This window comes from Eptatretus burgeri, chromosome 11, assembly GCF_056783735.1.
Source record: "Eptatretus burgeri isolate ZD-2024b chromosome 11, Ebu_testis_v1, whole genome shotgun sequence".
NCBI classification, from domain to species: Eukaryota; Metazoa; Chordata; class Myxini; order Myxiniformes; family Myxinidae; genus Eptatretus; species Eptatretus burgeri.
The window spans coordinates 66,567,087-66,587,319 of NC_140971.1; the positions used below are offsets into that span (position 1 = coordinate 66,567,087).

The window sequence follows — 20,233 nt, forward strand, 5'->3', positions numbered from 1 at the left end:
CACCTTGTTCAGGTACTTTTTTATGGTCTCGTCATCTCGTTGCACCACCGTCCTCATTTCCTGACTTGCCATGAACATGCTGTTTGCTGAAACCATATGCAGATCACCGCACTTTGTTAGTGCCTTCCTCCGGACGTTAAGCAGTTTGACCTTATTGGAAACGTTTGAACCGTAGTTCTCAACTTCTCCAATTTGAATCTCATCCCTTGTTATTATTAAAATCCCATGGAAAGATCGAGATTGTAGTTACGACATAATCGGAAGCCAAGACAAAAAGTTTAAGCTGCGACCGTTGGTGGTGGTGTTGCGCAACAAGCCTCTAATGATGCAACAACCTTGTTCTATTAGAAGCCAGAATTTTGGATTTATGCATCATAGCACTGCTGTGGTGATGATGTAATTTATCATTAAACAAATTATCCCCATTACTGAAAACAAAAATTTCAATTATGAAGGTAAAATTGTTTCATTTTTTTGTGCTAATTTCTTCCTGTAACCTCAGCCCCTGCCCGGTCCTACGCCTCCTAATCCCGAGAGAATATCTCTGATCTCTGTTCCCCTCTGAAGCGTGTGTGTGTGTGTTCCACCATCTCATCCTCCCAACGATGGGAACTATGATGAGAAAGCCTTTTCACACTGGCCCGACCTTCAAATACCTTATATCCTTTCAATCTGAGTCTGTTTGGAATCTGCGGTGACTTTAACCATCACCATTCCAACTGGCTTTGCATCAGTTATCAAACCACTGTTCGTGGTGTTGCAGCAAAGTGCTTTTGTGACACCGCCAGTCTTACTCAATAGGTCATATTCCCAATATTTATTATAATAGCTGCTACCATCTGTAAATATGATCATGTTTAACTTCCACTCAAACCCCACCTGCTATTCTTCAGCTCTCCTCGGCTCCTCAGATTTTGTCCTCTTGAATGTGTCTTTATCTTTGGCTTTCTTAAAGGTATCGCCAAGGTGCCGCCGTTTAATCAGGCAATTGGTCTGGCCTGCAGTCAGCCATCTCTTCCACAGATTGATCTGTGCCTGGGACTCAACATTCTCCTCTCTATCCATCAGCAGTACATACTGCCCTTTTGTGTCTCTCATTATAAGCTCTTAATGGTACAATTGCCTTTGATTTCTGCATTTTGTTCTTTCACCCCTCATCTTTGATCCAGCTCTTGACTTTCTCATCCCTCCACCTACATTTCTTTATTTGGCTTTGAAGAAGGGCCAACACTCAACATCAGCGACACCTCATTTTCTGACAGTGGGAAGCATACTCTTATTTGATAAAATGAATTGCCTTAACTCTGTCTCTGAGAAAAGGCAAAGGTCTCAAATACCTTTTCCTATATTCATATTGTAGTCAAATAATGGCCTCCTTCAAAAAAGGGGGTGTGGGGAAATATTGATCACACAGAGCTGTGGTTCCAGCATAAACAAAGAGGAGCAGCAGCCAATGGATCAAATGGAAAACTAAATTAATCAACATTATAGCAACAAATAAAGCTGAAATGAACTAAGCAAAATAATGAACAACTGATGACAGACACTATTTAAAATGGAATCCTCAAAGAACCTGTAAGAAGCAGATCATCTATCTATAATTCCAGCAATTTGTGTGTGCCTGTGTCTGTGTCTGTGACCGCTGTTTCTCGACAACCACTGGTCCGATCTAATTGAAACTTGGCAGGTATATTGCTGGGGACCTGAGGATGTGCCTTTCCAAGGTTTGATATTAATCGGACAAGTGCTTCCCAAGTTATGGCCATTTATTTACCAAACCAATGGCAAGACACGTTGCTGCGTAGGCGTGGCCAATGGGGAAAGGGCGCCATTTAGTTCCCGTGGCATAGGAGTGGCAATGGTCAATGGCAGCGAATGTCATGGCAAGCAAAGACAGGGAGGTAAACTTGATTTTAATTTGGATTTTAATTAACTCTGTGTGTGTAAGTATCACAGCAGTTGTGACTTCAATGCAAGCGATAATTCATGGAATGCATGTGAACATTCCGTACGGGCACGCACCACTTCCGGATAGTGATGACTTAATGTATTCTAATAATTTCTCGATTTCTTTTGTGCATTTATAGATAAACACAATGCCCCGATCCAGTCATCGTTTACGAGAGCGAAGGAACGGCCTGTGTGGTTGTTTGAAAGTTTTTTTTGGGGGGGGGGTTGCACGTACGGCCACGCACGTACGGGCACGCACGTACGGCCACATGAGAGCAAAGGAACAGCATGTGGTTGTTTCTGGCTTGCGGTTTGAAAGTTTTTTTTTCTTTTTTGCACGTACGGCCACGCACGTACGAGAATGTACTAGTGGATTAGATGAAGACGATATCGAAAAAAATCACAGGTATGCAATGGCCCCAAGGTGCAGAGACCATGTCGAGGGAGGGATTTGTTCTGCAGGACAATGAAAGAGATTAGTCAAAGTTATGGTATACTCGCGGGTGTGCTTACACATTGTGTGAGCATATGAACCATGTTTCCCCATTGTCTCGGGTCGCCGACCTGCATTTGATTTTTCGTTTTTCTTTTTTTCATTTATTTATATTTTCATTTACGAATGCTTTCCAATGGTTCTGTGATTTTTCCTGGTGTATTGGCTTTGATGTCCGTTGGCACACAAAATTACCATACTTCCCCAACGTCTCAGGTCACTCACCTGCATTTTTTTTAAAAATTGATATCTTTTTCATATTTTAATTTATGGATGTTGTCCGACGATTGTTTTGTTTTGTTTTTCTCCGGTGTACTGGCTTCAATGTCGATAAAGTAAGGTCAGGTATGGAAGCATGCGCCGGAGCAGCATGTCGATGTCCACGCGAGTAGCATCGACGTCCATCGGCATGCAAAATTTCAGCTTTCTACGTCACCCGGAAGGTACCGATCTTTAATATCAGTCAATGGTTAGAAAGAGCTTTCTATATTAGAGAGAGAAGATATGGTCTCTTCCTGGGCTGGCTATCAGATTTCCTCCATACTATGCAGTGGTAGATTACTTTGGATTGACTTCTCTCACATGCTCTACCTCTTAAATGCCAGCATTCATAAAGATGGTGTTCTCGAATCAATCCTGGTCTTAGACTACATCACTGACTTCTCTTCATTTTGGGTACTCCATTGTGTCATTTTGCAGATGACTCCACCCTGTTCCATGACCTCTTTACCCCACCACCAAGCAAGATTCTGCAACACTGCTCTCTGCTGATCAAAATAAAAATGACTATCTTCTCATGCTCAATCCCACACTCACTCTGTCCCTCCACAAGGACCAGTTGGGAAAAAAGCACCAATTTATTTTTGTGGCCATCCTGGAGCCTCAGATATAGAAAAGAGTTTAAAACTTCTGGGCATCACCATCAGCTATAAACTATCTTGGACACATCCTGTCTCCAAGCTGGCTGCTATTTCAGAATTCTACATAGTGCAAAGTCCTTTCTCAGCACTTGAAAAATGACAATGGATAAGGCCTTAATTTGATGTACCATAGAACATCTCTCCTGACTCTGGACTGGTGCCGCTGCTTCCCCCATTTTCTCTCCAGGTGCACCCCCCTCCCTGCCCTGCAACTCCATTGAGGCCATGGATTCAAAGGCCCTCTGTGGCAATGTCCATCTTGGGACAGGAGACCAAGTCCAGTGTAGTTCCCATTTGCGAGTTCATATTCTATAATGTCAAATGAACTCGCAAATGGGAACTGGACCATCTCCATTTCTCACTCACCAGGTGTAAGTTTGTTGTCTTGGAATCTTTCACCAGCTCTCTTCTGGTCTTGCTCCTCCTGCTTTCTTACCCTGTCATGTTATTGTCTCTCCATTTTCTACACTCCTTGTGCTACAGTACATCCATGCAACTTAAGAATTCCAACTCGGTCCAATTTCAGAATTCCAATTCAACCAGACTCAGAGCGGACATGCTAACCATTACATCACTGAGTATTGGGAGGTCGGTGGTTCAAAGCCGACTCCAACCGAGTCTTATCAAAGACTTTAAAAATGGTATTATATGTGCTCCTTCCTTGACGTGACACTCAGGATTAAAAAAATAGATCAAGCACAGACAGATAACCATAAATTGGCAACACTAATGCAGGCTTGATGGACCTTATGGCCTCCTCCTGCACTGAAGTTCTTCGCAAGGGAACTCACACATTATATTATTTTTAACACTAAGAAATTACAGTAGAAATGTTTGAATTACCAACACAATGAACATTGAAGAGAGAAAGGCAGGCCTTCACAAAATTCGAATTGGGAACAGCACCCAATGAAAAGCAGCGGAATGCCCAGTAGGTGAGCATGGACTTTAGGTGCTTGGGCAGTAGAGACAGTATGGCAATGGATGGGTAGAAAAGATAACGAAGATTGCACAGCACAGGTGAGAGATACCGGCCCTGAGGACTCGTAGACATCCGCTCAATGGTGGGAAAGAGCAGCACAGCTTTAACAACCTGCACACAGCACAAAGGTACACTTCATCTTGAGTACTATTTGGATGTGCAGTTAATCACATCCACTGAAAACTATTCGGTCTGCAACTTTCATCCATCGACTCCAATTTTAACCATTCCAATCCACCAATGGCATTATTAGATTCTCAACTTCAGAGCATGAATTGATCTGTAAAGCATTAACTTGCCTTCAGTTGTGGCTCGCGTTTCATCATCTCCAAGATGATGTAACAACCGATGGAGTGGCCAATGAGAACTACCCTTACAGAAGGGTCCACTTGTTCACGAAGGAAGGCAATTTTGTGATAAATCTGCCCTTCCAGACCAAAAATATCATGGTCTTTTTTTGGACCTAGAACAGCAGGTAATTGGGTCAGCAGCAGAGCAAAAGGAATGTTTGCTGCATGTAACCCCAAGTTAAGATGTCACTTATTGCACCTACATTCCAGGAATAGCAAGAAATCAATTTTAAAATTTTAACTTTGTCATTTAAGAAGAAAAGGAAGGTACAGTCGGGCCCAAAGGTTTGCATACACTTGAGCAGAATACAGTTGACTTCCATTTATACCTCTTTTCTCAACAATAATCATCATTCTTTCCATTCCTAGAACAATTTCAACCATTCTCCCTTGTTTCTATCAAAGGTTTCTGCAACTTCATACTTTGGATGATTTTATTCACAGTTTAATTCATGATATGACAAAAATAGCGGGTCAAAAGTTTACATACAGCACACTCTAATATTGTCTAATACTTAGTTGCATAGCCTTTAACCTTTCGAACGTCAGTCAGTCTTGCAGGATAACCACCAATCAGCTTCTTACAATTCTCTGAAGATATTTTAACCCATTCTTCTTGATGGTGTTGGTAGAGTTCAGTCAAATTGATGGGTTTCCTCTTTTGCACTCTCTTTTTCAATTCTGTCCACAAATTCTCTATTGGATTTAAGTCCGGGCTTTGAGCTGGCCATTCCAAAACATCAACCTTGTTCTGCTGAAGCCATCCAGCAACCAACTTGAAAGTATGCTTTGGGTCGTTGTCATGTTGGAAGGTCCAGCGACGTCTGAGGTTCAGCTTTCGAGCGGACTGCTTCAGGTTCCCTTGGAGAATTTCCAACTAGTCTTCCTTCTTCATGGTGCCATCTATCTTATACAGTGCTCCTGGACCACTCGCAGCAAAACATCCCCATAGCATGATACTGCCACCACCATGCTTCACGGTGGGTATTGTGTTATTCGATTTGAAGGCCTCTCCCTTCTCTCGCCAGACGTACTACTGTTGGTCATTGACTCATTGTGGCTGAAAACTTCCATCTTGGTTTCATCAAACCAAAGCACACTCCGCCAGAAGCTGCTATCTTTGTCCTTGTGCTTTCTTGCATATTTCAGCCTGGCTTCGCAGTGACGTTTTTGAAGAAGGAGCTTCCCTCGTGCTCTGCAGCCTCTTAGTCCGTTCCGGTGCAGGACCCTCTGGACGGTGGACAGTGACACCTTCGTCCCTGAAGCCTCCAATTCTTGGCACATGTGTTTCTTGGTAGTCTTGGGGTTGAAGCGCACCTTTCTGACCAATGCCCTCTCATCGGTTGGTGTCAACTTGGACTTCCGGCCTGATCTTGGAAGGATCTTGGTTGTCCCGAAGTCCCTATACTTCCGCACAATCTCTGGACGGATGACCGTGGCACTTCTAGTTGCCTAGATATGGCCCCAAGAGAAGTCCCTGACTTGTGAAACTGGATAATGCTCTTCCTCAGGTCTTGAGAGTATTATTTTGCCTTCCCCATGCTGGCTCAAGTGGAAATATGGCCTGAATAGAAAACCTAGGCCCTTTATACAGCCATGGGAGCACTAGCTGACCTATTACATAACAATTATAATCAGCAGAGAGTGGGGGACACAATACAAGTGATAGAAGGCCATTTCAGAACATTCTTGGCCTTTCGAAAGCCAATCATGCAGCAAGTCACCTTGGTGTATGTAAACTTTGACCCGCTATTTTTGTCACATCACGAATTAAACTGTGAATAAAATCATCCAAAGTACAAAAGTTGCAGAAACCCTTGATATAAACAAGGGAGAATGGTTGAAATTGTTCTAGGAATGGGAAGAATGATTATTGTAGAGAAAAGAGGTATAAATGGAAATCAACTGTATTCTGCGCAAGTGTATGCAAACTTTTGGGCCCGACTGTAAAATAAAAATTGACCCCCCCCCTTCCCGTTTCTTCCATTTGTGGATTTAGCTCCTCAGATGCATTCAGTCTTGCCTTTTCTTACGGTCCTTTGAACTACTATACGCTACAAAATTGTGTTGTCTTCCATTTTGATCCATAATATTTTTCATTCTCACTGACTTTTCCTCTCCAACAGCCTGCAACTTTGTCTGTCCTCCTATCTGCCTGTCATTGTGCTGTTTGACAGTCATTTTATGTTGTCTATCATTTGTACCAGTTGTCTGCATGTTCCTCCATTGCTATCTGGTTAGTTTCTTGTCCCAAGGTGTTTTTCTCTTCTATCATCTAATCTTTGACCCCTGACTTTAAAAAACCCCCAATATTTCCAACGACTTGAGTCAAATTTCAAGATTGCAGAACCTTACAGATACTCACCATCTGACATTGGCATGCCTCTTGGAGGATCACAGTGCCCTGCATGGCTGATTGCCCACACGGGGTAACGGCCCTTAAATCCCTGGTAAAGGGCTGTTAAGAATGGCCTGTAGTACTGAACAACTCCTGGATTTCCTGCAACAAACAAGGATAAGGGAAGGAAGAGGTTTAAAGGAGAGGGGAGAGGGGAGAGGGTAAAAAAAATTCTACCGTTCTTGCAAATGTACCATGTAGATGGTACCAAATTTAATTCCAGTGAAAGTACCAACGTACCAGGAATTATGAGAAAAAGTGTGGACAAAGCACTTGGAACTGCATGGCGAAGCTCAATGCAACCAAACTTGATGAGCTCAGTGGCAGCCCCGTTACAGAATATGAACTCACAAATGGGCACTGGACCAGCCTGAAGTGGCCTGGTATCTGTCTCTTCTGTTGCTTGGGATGACATTTCAGCTAAATCGGAAGTTGAGTGACTCTTGAAAACCCCTGGAGAAGGTAATGCAGTGATGACGAAACATTGCATTGCAAACCAGGCTTGAGCAGTTTCTGTTTTGGATCCCCCTGATAACCCAGATCTGGATCCAAACCTGACCCAAAATCTAATCAATTCATCCTTGTAACACACCCAATCTGTTCAAGTTTCGTCGTAATCAGTCCATAACCTGAGATATCCTGTTAACAAACAGGCGTGAAAACATAACCTCCGTCCACCTTCGGTGACAGAGGTAACTGCTCAATTACGACTGGTGTAATGGAATACAATGGCAATCGATGGTTGTTAAATGCAGAAAGATGAACAAAAAGTTTGTAAAACCATATATCTAGTAATACAGGGTGACAGGGTTTTCATTAAGAAGCCACAGAAAAGGAACACCATGGTGTTTTCAGCATAGCTCAATTTTTGGGATTCTTGGGAGGCAAAGCTCGATCAACAAATGACCCCTCACCTCCTGATGTATCGATTTAAACCAGAATCACATGCTTTCATGAAAGTGACTTCTTCTTTTTTACAGCACACTGCTGCGGATAGCATAATTTGCTGGGGGTGCAGCCGTGCCGCTGATACAGTGCTCCCTGTAGGTTAGAAGAGGAATTTGCAATTTGTTCAGGGTGCTAGAGATGGCTCACCTACTCCTTGCGAAGGAAACTGTGGGATCTTTAACGACCACCACCTCATGCTGGCAGTTGGGACACCCAATTCAATGTCTATCTGATGGACGGGTACACACCTTGATGAATTCCCCTGCCTGCGAAACACCAGGATAACAGTTTATAGCTCGCGGTCAGGATTCAAACCCAGGCTGGACAGCTCACTGGCAATTGTGCATACCTCTAGGTTATCCTGCCAGGCCATGAAACTGACAAGTCATGTTTCAAAAAAAAAAAGAAAGAAGCTTTTGTAGCTTAGTGGAGCACAGCTCTGTACTCTGGGGTGGCACACCAGCATCATGTCTCCTGGATTCTGTAACATGTAAAGCTCTCAACATTATCGGCATCTCCAACGGAGGCCGAAGCACATGGCCTGTTGGCTGTTGCTCTCGCATTGCAGGCACGTCGTTGGCCTCTATAATTTTACCGCTTCCTTCTCTGGTATTGCTCCCCCTTGCTCTTTCAGCTCTCTGACCATACCCAGCAACTCCAGAATGCACACAATCTTCCAGTAACCCCTCCTGTTCAAACTCCTAAAATCCAGGCCGAATGCACACCTCAACCCTTTTCCCCTATCCGTAGAACCATCTTCCTGAAGCTGCTCAATGCTACGCTTCCCTCACCACCTGCTTGAAGTCTTGAATTGACGTGGCATTCCCCATCCCTACCCACAATCTTTTCTACCAACATTAACCATCCACGTAACCCAACCCCCTGACTGGCTAGTTACCGTTACCTCCTCTTTTACTAGGCATTCATTCTCCTGCTTATATACTCATGGCCTTTTTACCCTTTGTTAGCTGGATCTTGCATTAAAAAGAGAAAAAGCTAGGCAACCTACAACAATAAAGGTTTTGACATACCAAGCTCAATCAAGGATGTGATTAATTATTAAATACGACTTGCATGCTGCTGCATCAAAAGGAACACGGCTCAGCACACAAGGACTAGCGTGTGTTCCATTACCAATCAGCTTGTCGAGCGCTCGCCGAGTGGCTTCAGCACTCAAGCATGTGAAACAGTCGATGAGGGACCCGCTGGCTTGGCAAGCGATAGCAAGCCGCTTGGTAACGGAACGCACCCCCTGGTCCGCTGTCGAGCGCCGGACCACCGGTCACGTGCTCGCAGAGTGCTCACGCGCCAAAACAACGCAGCCCTGACCTTTCGACCCGAATGTTCACAAAGCATTAGAAAAAAAATAATTAAATGAAACCTGCTCACTCAAAGAGCCCAAAAGAAGAACTGAAAGATCGAACTAACGAAAAAAAAAAACTGGGACGAAACTCTCGTGTAGTTCAGAAAAACTTTCCTCAGAAAACGTTCAGAAAACGTTCAGAAAAATGAGCGAGGTTAAATGGTTGAAAGGTTTACATTATACCTGTATAATCACTGACGCGCAATCCAGGTAAATTTAATGTCCAAACTCAAGCAAGGCCTCTCATCCGACGCAAGCAAAGGTCGGCGGTTGAGCCCGAGGGGCGGCGTCGGGAGGTGCTGCTGTGCTGCTGTGCTGCTGTGCTGCTGTGCTGCTGTGCTGCTGTGCTGCTGTGCTGCTGTGCTGCTGTGCTGCTGTGTGTGCTGCTGTGGTTTAATGTTTTACCCGCACGTTCCTCGCCAGACAAACAACTCCAGATAACGACCTCGCCGAACGATTACTAAACAATTCGGGCCAAGCATCGGGATTCCTGGATCATTATTCAACCGATGAGTTATTCTTTTATATTAATATAGAATACCACGAACGGCAAATTATGCTTATTCACGTAAACCACGAATCAGATCCGCAAGTTAACGGAAAAAAGAAAAAGAATCCGGAACATCCAAACACCGCTTTGGATTTATACACTGCTCAAATTGCTCACGCTCTTACTGTCATTTTCGCTTCACGTATTACATAAAATACATATTAAACCATTTATTATAATAAAATACGATTTGGCGTTTGAGTGTCAGCTTTATACAGCTCGTAAAACTAGCAAATCTTCGTTGTTTTTTTTTTCATTTCGCAATATGTAGGTGTTACTGTCGTATAATTTTATACGGACGCTAAACGAACCACAATTAAGTACTATATAAATATGTATAAATCTGAATAACTTATAAATAACAATAAAATGATGTACATTAACATGAGGTGAATAAGGGATTAAAAACAAACCGATAGCTCAGGTACAGCAGCAGATGAATATATAAACCGTAATTATAAAAAAAAACGATTTGACTAAGAATTCGTTATTTAATTAGGAAAGGTGTTGGATGGAGTTATATGAGGTAAAGAGAGAACGAAATCGAAGTTAATTGGATAAAATTTGATGAAACTGTAACTGAAAGGAAAATTTTTTTTTGTCAGTTTCCGCTTCATAGCGGCCATGTTGATGTAGTGAGCACCTGACTTTTCTTTCACCGCTTAACGATACCAAGTATTTGTATTTAACTCCGTGTTTTGGCGAACCTTGGTAATTTTAAAACGGATCAGCCAAATTCTACGTTCGTTATTAAATCGGCCCGAGGGGAGTGAGGGGAGGTGGAAGCAAACAAACGTAGGTTGAAGAAGAATAATAATAAGAATAATAAGAAGAATAAGAATAAGAATAAGAAGAAGAAGAAGAAGAATAATAATATGAATAAGAAGAAGAAGAAGAAGAAGAAGAAGAAGAAGAAGAAGAAGAAGCCGCCTTCATTTTGGAGGCTGCTCGTTATTTTCGGTTGACGTCCATTACTCTTTTGAGGAGGCTTGAAACCCCCACCAGGAATTTAAAAACAAGAAAGGGAGAACACAGTATCCCCAGCAATGTCGTGGTCGGCGCAAGGCCGTGTGGAGAGGAATTACCGTGGCATGTCTCGACAAGGACAGGGAGTCAGGGGGCCTAACCGAGGCGTCGAGGTTGTGATGGGCATGAACAAGGCCCGAAGTGCATCGCCCTTTGTTTCCAAGGTTCGTGGTTCAGCTTGTTTCACACATATTGTACATTTCTGTGTACACTTTCGAATCGTCATCAACGACGTTTTATCAAGCGGTCAAACCGAGTTTTTCTTTGCGTTTTCTCGACACGAGGGTCCAACTGTGTTCATTTTCACTCATGGAGCGTTCCATGTCAAGTGTACACAGTTTTCAGCCAAATTTTGACACATCGTCTCAGATTTCATTTTTTTTTGTACAAGTGTTTGTATCCACGGTAAAACATTATGTGTCAATTTTCAGACATGGGGGCCCATTTTACCCCCCCTCCCCATTTGGGTGCCCCCCCAGTTGACCCACAATCTTCCAGTGGCCATATCACAGGTTGTAGTGCTCAGATTTGGATGATCTTGTCATCAAAATGCTCGTAAAAGCGAGATCTTTCGAATCGCGTAAAGTAAAATCACTCCGAAACAGTCATTCAAAAAGTTATAGTTTGGGGCGCCCTTTGACCTTGGGCCCCGCCCTCAGCCAAACAGATGATCCCGATTTTTTTCGCGTGAGAATACCCCTTCATATACTCCAACACGTCAGCATAAATGAAAATGGGATCTCAATGGGTTCAAGTGTGATGATGGTTTTATTGTTCGGGGTCCACATGTCACTAATTCTTGATTCGACATTGGGCGACGTTTACAGTCATCGTTCCAATGACGTCACCTGCTGGCAGGCGACTATGTCTGAAATTGACAATCATCATCTCTGGACTAATATATATATATATATATATATATATATATATATATATATATATATATATATATATATATATATATATATATATATATATATATATATATATATATATATATATATATATATCTCTTCTTCTTACGGCTGCTCCCGTTAGGGGTCGCCACAGCGGATCATCCTTATGATCCGCATAGTGATTTGACACATGTTTTACGCCGGATGCCCTTCCTGACGCAACCCTGGTCGCCTCTTACGACACAGGGATAAGGTACACCTATTTTAACCGGGGTATACACCGGCCCAGTATACTGGTACTCATAGTATATATATATATATATACACACACACACATCATCATCATTTGCGAAAAATTATTCTGCCTATTGTGTCTTGATTTTTAAGTGTAAATTTTTTTTGTATTTAACCATCATCGAATTAAGTTATAAATGGGCTAATCTCAGTTTTTGCATATTTTGCAGTAAGCATGGCGACTGAAGATCGAAAGGAGTTCCGAAAAATACTGTTGCGATCCGTTCAGCTGCCATAAAACGAAACGACGAAAAGATCTTCGCAATGTGTCAAATGATATGTTGATGAAATTTTCTTCAAAGGTGAAAAAAAGATGACAGACTTTGTACTTCGTGCAGAAAAAAAACTTTCTCAGTTGTTACCGGAGCGTATTGAAGAATCATCTTCGACCAGTTCAAAATTATCATCAGAAAGGTTCTATCGAAGGCATTGCAGAATCTATTTCGACAGATGAGGTTTTTGAGTGAGAAGCACAAGTTGACCTATTAAACCAGTCGTTATCGACGATAGGCGAAAGCCCATTCGACAAACGAAAGGCAGAAAGGAACCCGGGGTACGTTCCTGAAAAGCGAAGTAAAGTGGAAGATTCTGTGCGAAAAATTAGAACTAGTTGCTGGACCAAGCACTGCGGAGAAAACACAAAATACAGCGTCAAAATGTGATGAAAACTGCATGCCAGAGGTGATCAAAAGCCTGAACGAAAAATACGTTTCGAGCCGTTCAGAGCAAATACGTATACTGACAATATTTGCTAGGAATATGAGCATCAGAGGGATGATGAGTGAATTAAGTTGCTCCCAAAGAATGGCTGTGCAAGCCAAAATTTTCGAGAAAGAAAATGGTATGCTTTCGTCTCCAAATCCCAAACAGGGTAAACCAGAGGGGGAGCACTCGGTGGAGTGCAAAACCTCCGCCACCAATAGTGCTGGGTCACTTTAGTGAACCTGATATCCTATTCATTGTAGGTCAAAACGGATCAGACTCTACTGAACTACGATTGAATAAACTAAACTCTATCGACGCGCATGTAGAAATGCCAAAAAAAATCAATTTTTTTGAAAAAAAAAGTTGCAAAATTTGTTTTTTTTTCTCTAACAAATTTTTCTTTTGGGGGGTTGGAAATCACTTAAAACAGGTAGAAATGCAAAAAAAAATTGAAATATTTTTCAAATAAAATTGAAATTTTTTTGAAAAAAAGTTGCAAATTTTTTTTTTTTTTTTTTCTCCAACAAATTTATTTATTTTCGGTTGGAAATCACTTAAAACATGTAGAAATGCAAAAACAAAAATTCAAATTTTTTTTCAAAATGGCCACAATAGCGGCCATATTCGACTTTGGACCAAGTCCAAAATCTAATGGCATGATCCTTGGACCATACCTAATCCCCCCCACCAAGTTTTGTCAAAATCCGTCCAGGAGTTTTCCCGTAATACTGTTCACAAACAAACAAACAAACAGACAGGGGTGAAAACAGTAACCTCCGTCCATCTTCGATGGTGGAGGTTAAATATTGCCTGATTAAGTGAAATGTGCCGTAACCGAATTTTACCGAAGTGATGAAGTCAGCCGAATAATGCCCGGAAAAAAGGACTGTGTGGTGGTCAGGAATGAACATGGAAAAGACAAAATTCAAAAGCACCTGGTACTAAACAATCTCAAGGAACTGTTTCAGAAATTCAAAGAGAAGAACCCCTGCTTGAAAGTTGGATTCGCGAAGTTCGCCATGCTCTGTCCCTCAGAGTGTCCCCTGGCCGGTTCAGGCGGCACACACAGTGTATGTGTATGTACAATACATCAAAATGTTAAACTCATGATGTTTGGTTCCAAAATGCCACAGATAGCCAAACTTCCTAGGTATCATCATGTGATAGCACGCATAGTTTGTAACCCAGCACAACCGGCATGTTATTTCAGAACTTGTGAAAGTTGCCCATCAATTGAAGACTTCAAAACCGAGCTACTGAGTGCTTATGAACTCGACTCTCGTTTAAACTGAATTTCATCAATATCCTCTAGTTACTAGAGGATATTGATGAAATTCAGTTTAAACGGTGGACATCCACCGACAGATCTGAACTGAGCTCCATGGTCCTGCCTTTGGAAGGATTCATTCATCAATTCTGTGAACGTGCAATGAAATTAGTGAGACGACTTCATTGCCAAGGCCCAATCTCAGTTTCTGAAAAATAAGAAAGACGAAATCGGTGAAGGAGAATTTGACATTATTGGAGACTTCTCGGAGAACTATTCGCTTGTCGTACAGGATGCGGCTCAATAGACCGGGAGCCCGGGGCCCTGAGCTCAAACGAACGAGGTACTAATATCTGAGCACAGGGGCATGAATGGAGTATCAAAAGCCATATAGAAAGTTATTTCTGCCAGGTACCACCCTCTGCGTAAGGACCCTGGTGACCCTCCAAAGGGGTCCTTAAAATTGGCTCAATCAAACATTGGAAGTACCAGTTGGTATCACTTCCATATGATGCATATGTCCAACCTTACAACAAAACCACATGTGACGGACATGCCTACTACTGCAAAAGGCGCCCCAGAAGCCCCAACAAGGGCCCCCAAAAAGGGGCTAGCTCAAACATTGGAGGTACTAGATAAAACCAGTTTTAAAATCATATATACATCCCACAGAGTGTAAAATGTCCATTACCAGACAAATTGTCTGCTGTATTGGCCCTACCAGAACCCCCAAAAGTGAGCTCTAAAAAGGGCAAAACATTACAGTAGACCAAAAATACACAATTGGCATAATTTTGCACATTATGCCGGCACACCATTACCATAGGAAACATTTATGTTTAACAAAAGAACTACAAAATACTAATAAGCCTACTGGTATCACACTATGAACCAGTAAACACAGAAAAAACTACAGGCTCATATTGTACTGAAACACTCGGAAATATACGAAGACATAAATAGTTCTAATGTTTCCTAACTTCTCCGAATATCCTTTTCCGAGTTCGGAGATGTTATATTAGGAGAGGTCAGGGAATATTAGAACTGTTATTACTTCCAAAGATTTCCGAGTTCGGAGACGTTAGAAGTTAGGAAACATTGGAACTATTTTTGTCTTCGTATATTTCCTGTCATGCTAGATTAGAAGATAGCAATGACAGACGGACAGATGGAGCCGATTTATCGTGGGGATAATACAAATTTGGAAATTGAAAACGTGGAGTTAGATTTGGAGTCTGACCTGTTTGGTGGACAATTTTTTTTTTGTTTTCCTCAGCCTCCATCCTTGCTTTCGGAAGCCTCTCTTCTTAGACAACTCGGCCGGATGCCTTGGAAGGCTGAGCAACCACCTTCGAAGAGAATGAAAGATAACAGTAAGCGGAGAGCATGGAAAATTTCAGTAAAGCATGAGACATGCTTCCAGGTTATTGCATTGATATGCTTGCTGGAATAAAAGGAAGATTGTTTCACAGATTGAGTTTTTTTCTCATTTTTGTTTTCCCTTGTGCTCACATGCCACAGTGACCTCGCAATGGGCCCAAAGCATTCCTCGGATGTTGCAGTCTTCTCGGATTCCAGGTCCTGGGCCAATTGCCCTTCCTACAGCGTCCGCCATGATCACAGCCATATCAACACAGACGGCACCGCATCACGGTGCTCAATTAGCACCTCCTGTACCCCCTCCACATTCACTCATCACTTGTTCAGCTCCAGGTGGTGCCACTGCCCTGAACCAGCAGTTTCTTTCACTCCTTCCTTCCCTGCTGCAGATTCAGCAGCCGCTGCCACAGGCTCAAGGCCTTGGCATTAATGTTGGTGCACAGCACATACCACAGCCACATCATCAGTCTCAACCACAGACCTCACCCTTATTTCCTCAAGCCGTAGCCCTATCTGCACCAGCCGTGCAACCGGCGCTTCTCCCAGTATCCGTTGCTCCAAGCGGCACGTCACTACTCCAAACAGGTCCCACTTTAGCTGTTCCCATGCAGGTTCCCAGCTCTGCTGGGCTACTTCCACTACCTTCCATGCCTGCTTTCCCTATTGTGAGCCAAGCTGCACATCCAGGCATTGCCATGGGACCAGTGACATTTTCTCTTTCATCAAATGTGCCTCAACCGCACCAATTGCAGCATCAGCCTATTTCTCATACCCAGGCTCATTCCCAACCCCAGCTTCAACCTCAGTGTCAGTCTCAGTTTCAATTGCAGTCCCAGATTCAAGCACAGCTGCAGCTTCAGCAAGGTGCACAGGTGCAAATGCCAGTGGTGGCCGAAGCAAATGTCATGATGAACGGGATGTCAAGTGATGGTGGTGATCAAAAGCTGCGGGTGGTGGGAAACGGGGAATACGAGTACATCGATGGCAGCCACCCGAATGGTAAGTGGATCAAGCTCCCTTTCTTACTTGGGTATTTAATACACTTTGCATCTCACTTGGCACAGTTGTTTATCAACATGTTTGCAGAGCACCATAATCACCTTGTAATGTGAGATGCAGCAGTTCAGTGGACCAATCGGCTTTCTGTTGTGTTGGAGAAGTGACTGCACAGTTTTCAGACTGTGGAAGTGCACAAAGCTTGAATTGATTTCTTCCTATTTTGCAGATTATCATTGAGAGGTATGCTGTGTTTGCATCAGTAGTTACATTGAAACTGGGAGAAGATTTGCTCACCTCTTGCCTTTGTTTGTCAGCAAAGCAAGACTCGACTGAAGCAGACATTTGGAAATTTATGTCTGAGGGCTTCCCCCCCTCTTTATTTGCAGGTTTTGGAACAGGAGCTTGTCAGAGTAAGGATTTTGTTCTGATCTCAAATAGGTAAACCCTTGGAGTGTCTTTGTGCAGCCAGTACCAGTGACATCGTGTCCCTCGGCACATCAGTGGCAAGCTTGATTGCGTGATTCTCAGGGCTCCTAACGAAGTTTGTGGCGGTTTTTTTTTCTTACCTTTCTGACTTCCCCCCTTCCCCCCTGCAACCCCTTTCTATCACCCATGACACTTCTGCAGGGAGAAGGAATATCTTGACATTCAGAGCATGTGGTGCAAGAGTGTGGGAAGGTGGTGAGCAGCGAAAAAAAAAAAAAATGACTTGGTTCCTTCCATATGCTTTTGCTATCATCACCCTCCTAAATTATTCTTTCCCTTCTCAGTTACAGGTCCATACACTCGTGTTTTGCAGAAAACCCTCTTCTCGCTGTTTCTTCTGCACTGCCCAGAAGCTTTCCAGTTCGATACAGCTTATATGATGGTGTCGATGCCCCCCTTGTTTGCCCCCTTCCCCTTATTCCCACTCCTCCCTTTCACCCTCCTCCCCCCTCCCCTCTCCTTCTTCTCCACCCATTTTTGCTTTCTTCAAATCTAATTTTACCTCCACCTCTATCCATCCAATCTGCACTTCTTTCCCCTCATGCCCCACCTTCCCATTCCTTCCCTCTCCCCCTACTTTGCCCTTATCCCTCCCCGATCCTCCCCCCCCTCACTGCTCCGCAGAGCTTCTCAAGGAGTTAAACCGACAGCGCTTGGCGGGCGAGTTCACTGATGTGACTCTATCAGTGCAAGGAGGCCACTCTCTGAATGCCCACCGTAATGTCCTATCCTCCTGCTCTCCCTTTTTCAAGGAGATGATAAAAAGGTTTGCTGTTCCCTCCCGAAAGATTAATAATAAAAAACACAACCCACTCTTTCCCTCATGTTTTGGAATCGCCATCCGCCCCCCTCGAAATCCTTGCATTCCTCTTTCCTTTCCCCGGAAACACTGTCCAGGTGGAGGAGAAAGGAGACAAAAAGTGACAAGTTACTTCTTTCCATTACCATCCTTGTTTTTTTCCACATGTATTCCGACTGCACGCTTCTTGTGTCATGCTTTGCCTTTGCATGAAGCTCGTGTATTTTCTGCCTGTGCGGGCAGAGACTTTGCCATGGCCGAATCCACACATTTAGTGCGGTTAATTCGACTGGCAGCCTCAATGTTCGTTTCTCTTCTGTTATCGCGTCTTCCTCCCCTCGCATGTCCCTTTCTTGTTTCGTAAGATGGCTTTCATCATTGCATTTTTCCGTTAACAGCAGTTTTATGTTGACAGCTGCGTTGCTGAATTGCCATGCAATTCAAACAGAGAAGAATGTTTGTCGGAGGTGACAGTCGAATAGTACTGAAACGACCATGTTAGCGTAAGCACAACCAGACGGCAAAGACCAAGACATTGTACTCTTCACGACCTGTTCTCATCTCTTATTCTTAAGGTTAAGGCTGTTAAGCTCAACTGATATTCCGTTTCGTTCCATATAACAAGACTTGAAATTGCCGAAGAATAAGTGCAGATTTAAACATCTCACCGAAGACCCGTTCCAATGTTTGGATACTGTGGCTCCTGCAAACCAGCCAAGGAGGCAAACATTCATGTCTGTCTGGATGTGTTCCCCACCCCTCCACCCCCTCCTCGTCATTCTATCAGATATATGTTTTTTTGTTATCTACAAGGAAAGGCCAATAATGAACTTTTTATTCCTAGCAGGCCCTTCAAAAAATTAACTTTTCATCAGCAGTTTGGACATCGATTGCTACACATCGTCGTTCTCCTTCCATTAACTGAGGGCACTCTCTTATTCTTCTTTTTTTTCTGAAACATGGCATTGCCTGTGGAGAGTTCTCTTTCATAAAGGAAAAACAGGGTCGGAGAGTCTGGTCTGGATCATGCATGTTGTGAAGGCGTGACGCAAAGAAATTTGCGAGGTGGGGGTGGTTTGGGTCATAAGGTTTGTGGGTGGGCAAGGAGTGGTGGGGAGGTGGGGGGGGGAGATTTTGCTGGGGATAACAGCTGGTATTTCTTTCATTGTACTGAATTGTGATGCAGTGGTCTGGATGAGGTCGGAGGTGATAGCACAGTGAAACTGGAGCTGTTCATACCGGACGTCAGTCAGGAGGCCATGGAGCTGTTGCTGGGCTTTGTGTACACCGGCTCGCTCCTATTAAATGCAACAAACACCAAGCCCCTCTTGGAGGCCGCCAGCAAGTTCCAGTGCCACAATTTCTGCCAAGTCTGCAGTTCTTTCTTTGGTAAGTAGAACTGGTCGGCACTGAAGGCAATATAAATTGCTTTATCTCTACGGATCCACCTCAATCTTTTCTGACCTTGACCATTCATCATTGCACTTCCTCTATACAATTAACATTTCTCAGGGGAATATGTATTGTGTTGCAAGTACACATCTATAATAGTAGTCACTGTGAGTCCGTCCATCTGTCCGTCTGTCCATCTCCTCCGTAAGTCCAAAACCATGAAACCTCGCGGTCCCAAGCTTTACATGCATACCAAGGGAACTCCAATGTGGTGCATGAATGAAAATTGGGTGTTTCGGTGAATTTAAACACCCCTTTTGAAGATAATTTTGGGGTTGCTCATCACGAAAAACCAAAATAAGCCTTACCAAGATGGCGGCATGCCAGCTTGGTCAGCCCTTTGACAGCTCGCAAGTCTTCAGCCACCATTTTTTTGGGGGGGGGGGGTGGCGCAATAATGCCTTTGCTTGGAACAAGCCGCAATAATTTCTTCAAGTTTTTTTTTATTTTTTTTTGTTTTTTTTTTTTCCACTTCATATCTAAATATTAATACTGAAGGACCAATTTTGTGCTCCTCCTCGCGGTCGCGTCACGTTTTTCTCGGTACTGTGACCTGGACTGAAAAACTTCGTACCTGTAAGAGTGCATCGCACATCGTGCCAATCGTCAAACTTCAACTCTGAAGCAGATTAAACACTTTTCGTTTTACATTCGTTTACATGGCGCGGCGTCAGGACGTCATGACATCATCGGTCATTCGCTGACGTCATTACGTCTGTCATCGACAGACCGTTAGCGCTGAGAGGTGTAATTCCACTCCTCGAAAATAGCGTCTACAATGTAAAACCCTCTTCTGAACGTGCTGACTACCTCAGAATGTGAATTTGACACAAAAAAATGTAACAAACATTGTATCTATATATTAATACTGAAGGACCAATTTTGTCATCCTCCTCACGGTCGCGTCACGTTTTTCTCGGTACTGTGACCTGAAGTTTTGACACTGTACGTCAAAGTGGACGCGTGCACAAATCG

The 20,233-nt window shown here is 43.3% G+C and overlaps 2 protein-coding genes across 5 annotated transcripts in view; one reads left to right on the forward strand and one right to left on the reverse strand.

The window, feature by feature from the left end:
* The window catches only part of LDAH (lipid droplet associated hydrolase), a 32,545-nt gene extending 22,569 nt beyond the window's left edge, over positions 1-9,976 (reverse strand). For 2 of the 4 annotated variants that reach the window (XR_015049422.1, XM_085846745.1), the window contains exons 1-6: positions 9,588-9,971; positions 7,334-7,546; positions 7,061-7,195; positions 4,645-4,808; positions 4,207-4,456; positions 4-86 (exon numbers count right to left, since the gene is read on the reverse strand). Coding sequence is in view for 3 of the 4 variants with exons in the window: in XM_085846745.1 (XP_085702871.1) it covers positions 4-86; positions 4,207-4,456; positions 4,645-4,808; positions 7,061-7,195; positions 7,334-7,508 (807 nt within the window). In the remaining variant the exon portion in view is untranslated. Of the gene's footprint in view, positions 1-3; positions 87-4,206; positions 4,457-4,644; positions 4,809-7,060; positions 7,196-7,333; positions 7,547-9,587 lie in introns of all 4 variants that reach the window. The other 2 variants (XM_085846742.1, XM_085846743.1) reach the window with 2 other exon arrangements.
* Positions 9,977-10,857: 881 nt separating this feature from the next.
* Positions 10,858-20,233, forward strand: part of KLHL29 (kelch like family member 29) — a 24,069-nt gene continuing 14,693 nt past the window's right edge. The window contains exons 1-5 of the mRNA XM_085846740.1: positions 10,858-11,144; positions 15,419-15,515; positions 15,664-16,521; positions 17,632-17,773; positions 18,993-19,195. Coding sequence (XP_085702866.1) covers positions 11,001-11,144; positions 15,419-15,515; positions 15,664-16,521; positions 17,632-17,773; positions 18,993-19,195 — 1,444 coding nt within the window. The 5' untranslated portion in view covers positions 10,858-11,000. The remainder of the gene's footprint in view (positions 11,145-15,418; positions 15,516-15,663; positions 16,522-17,631; positions 17,774-18,992; positions 19,196-20,233) is intronic.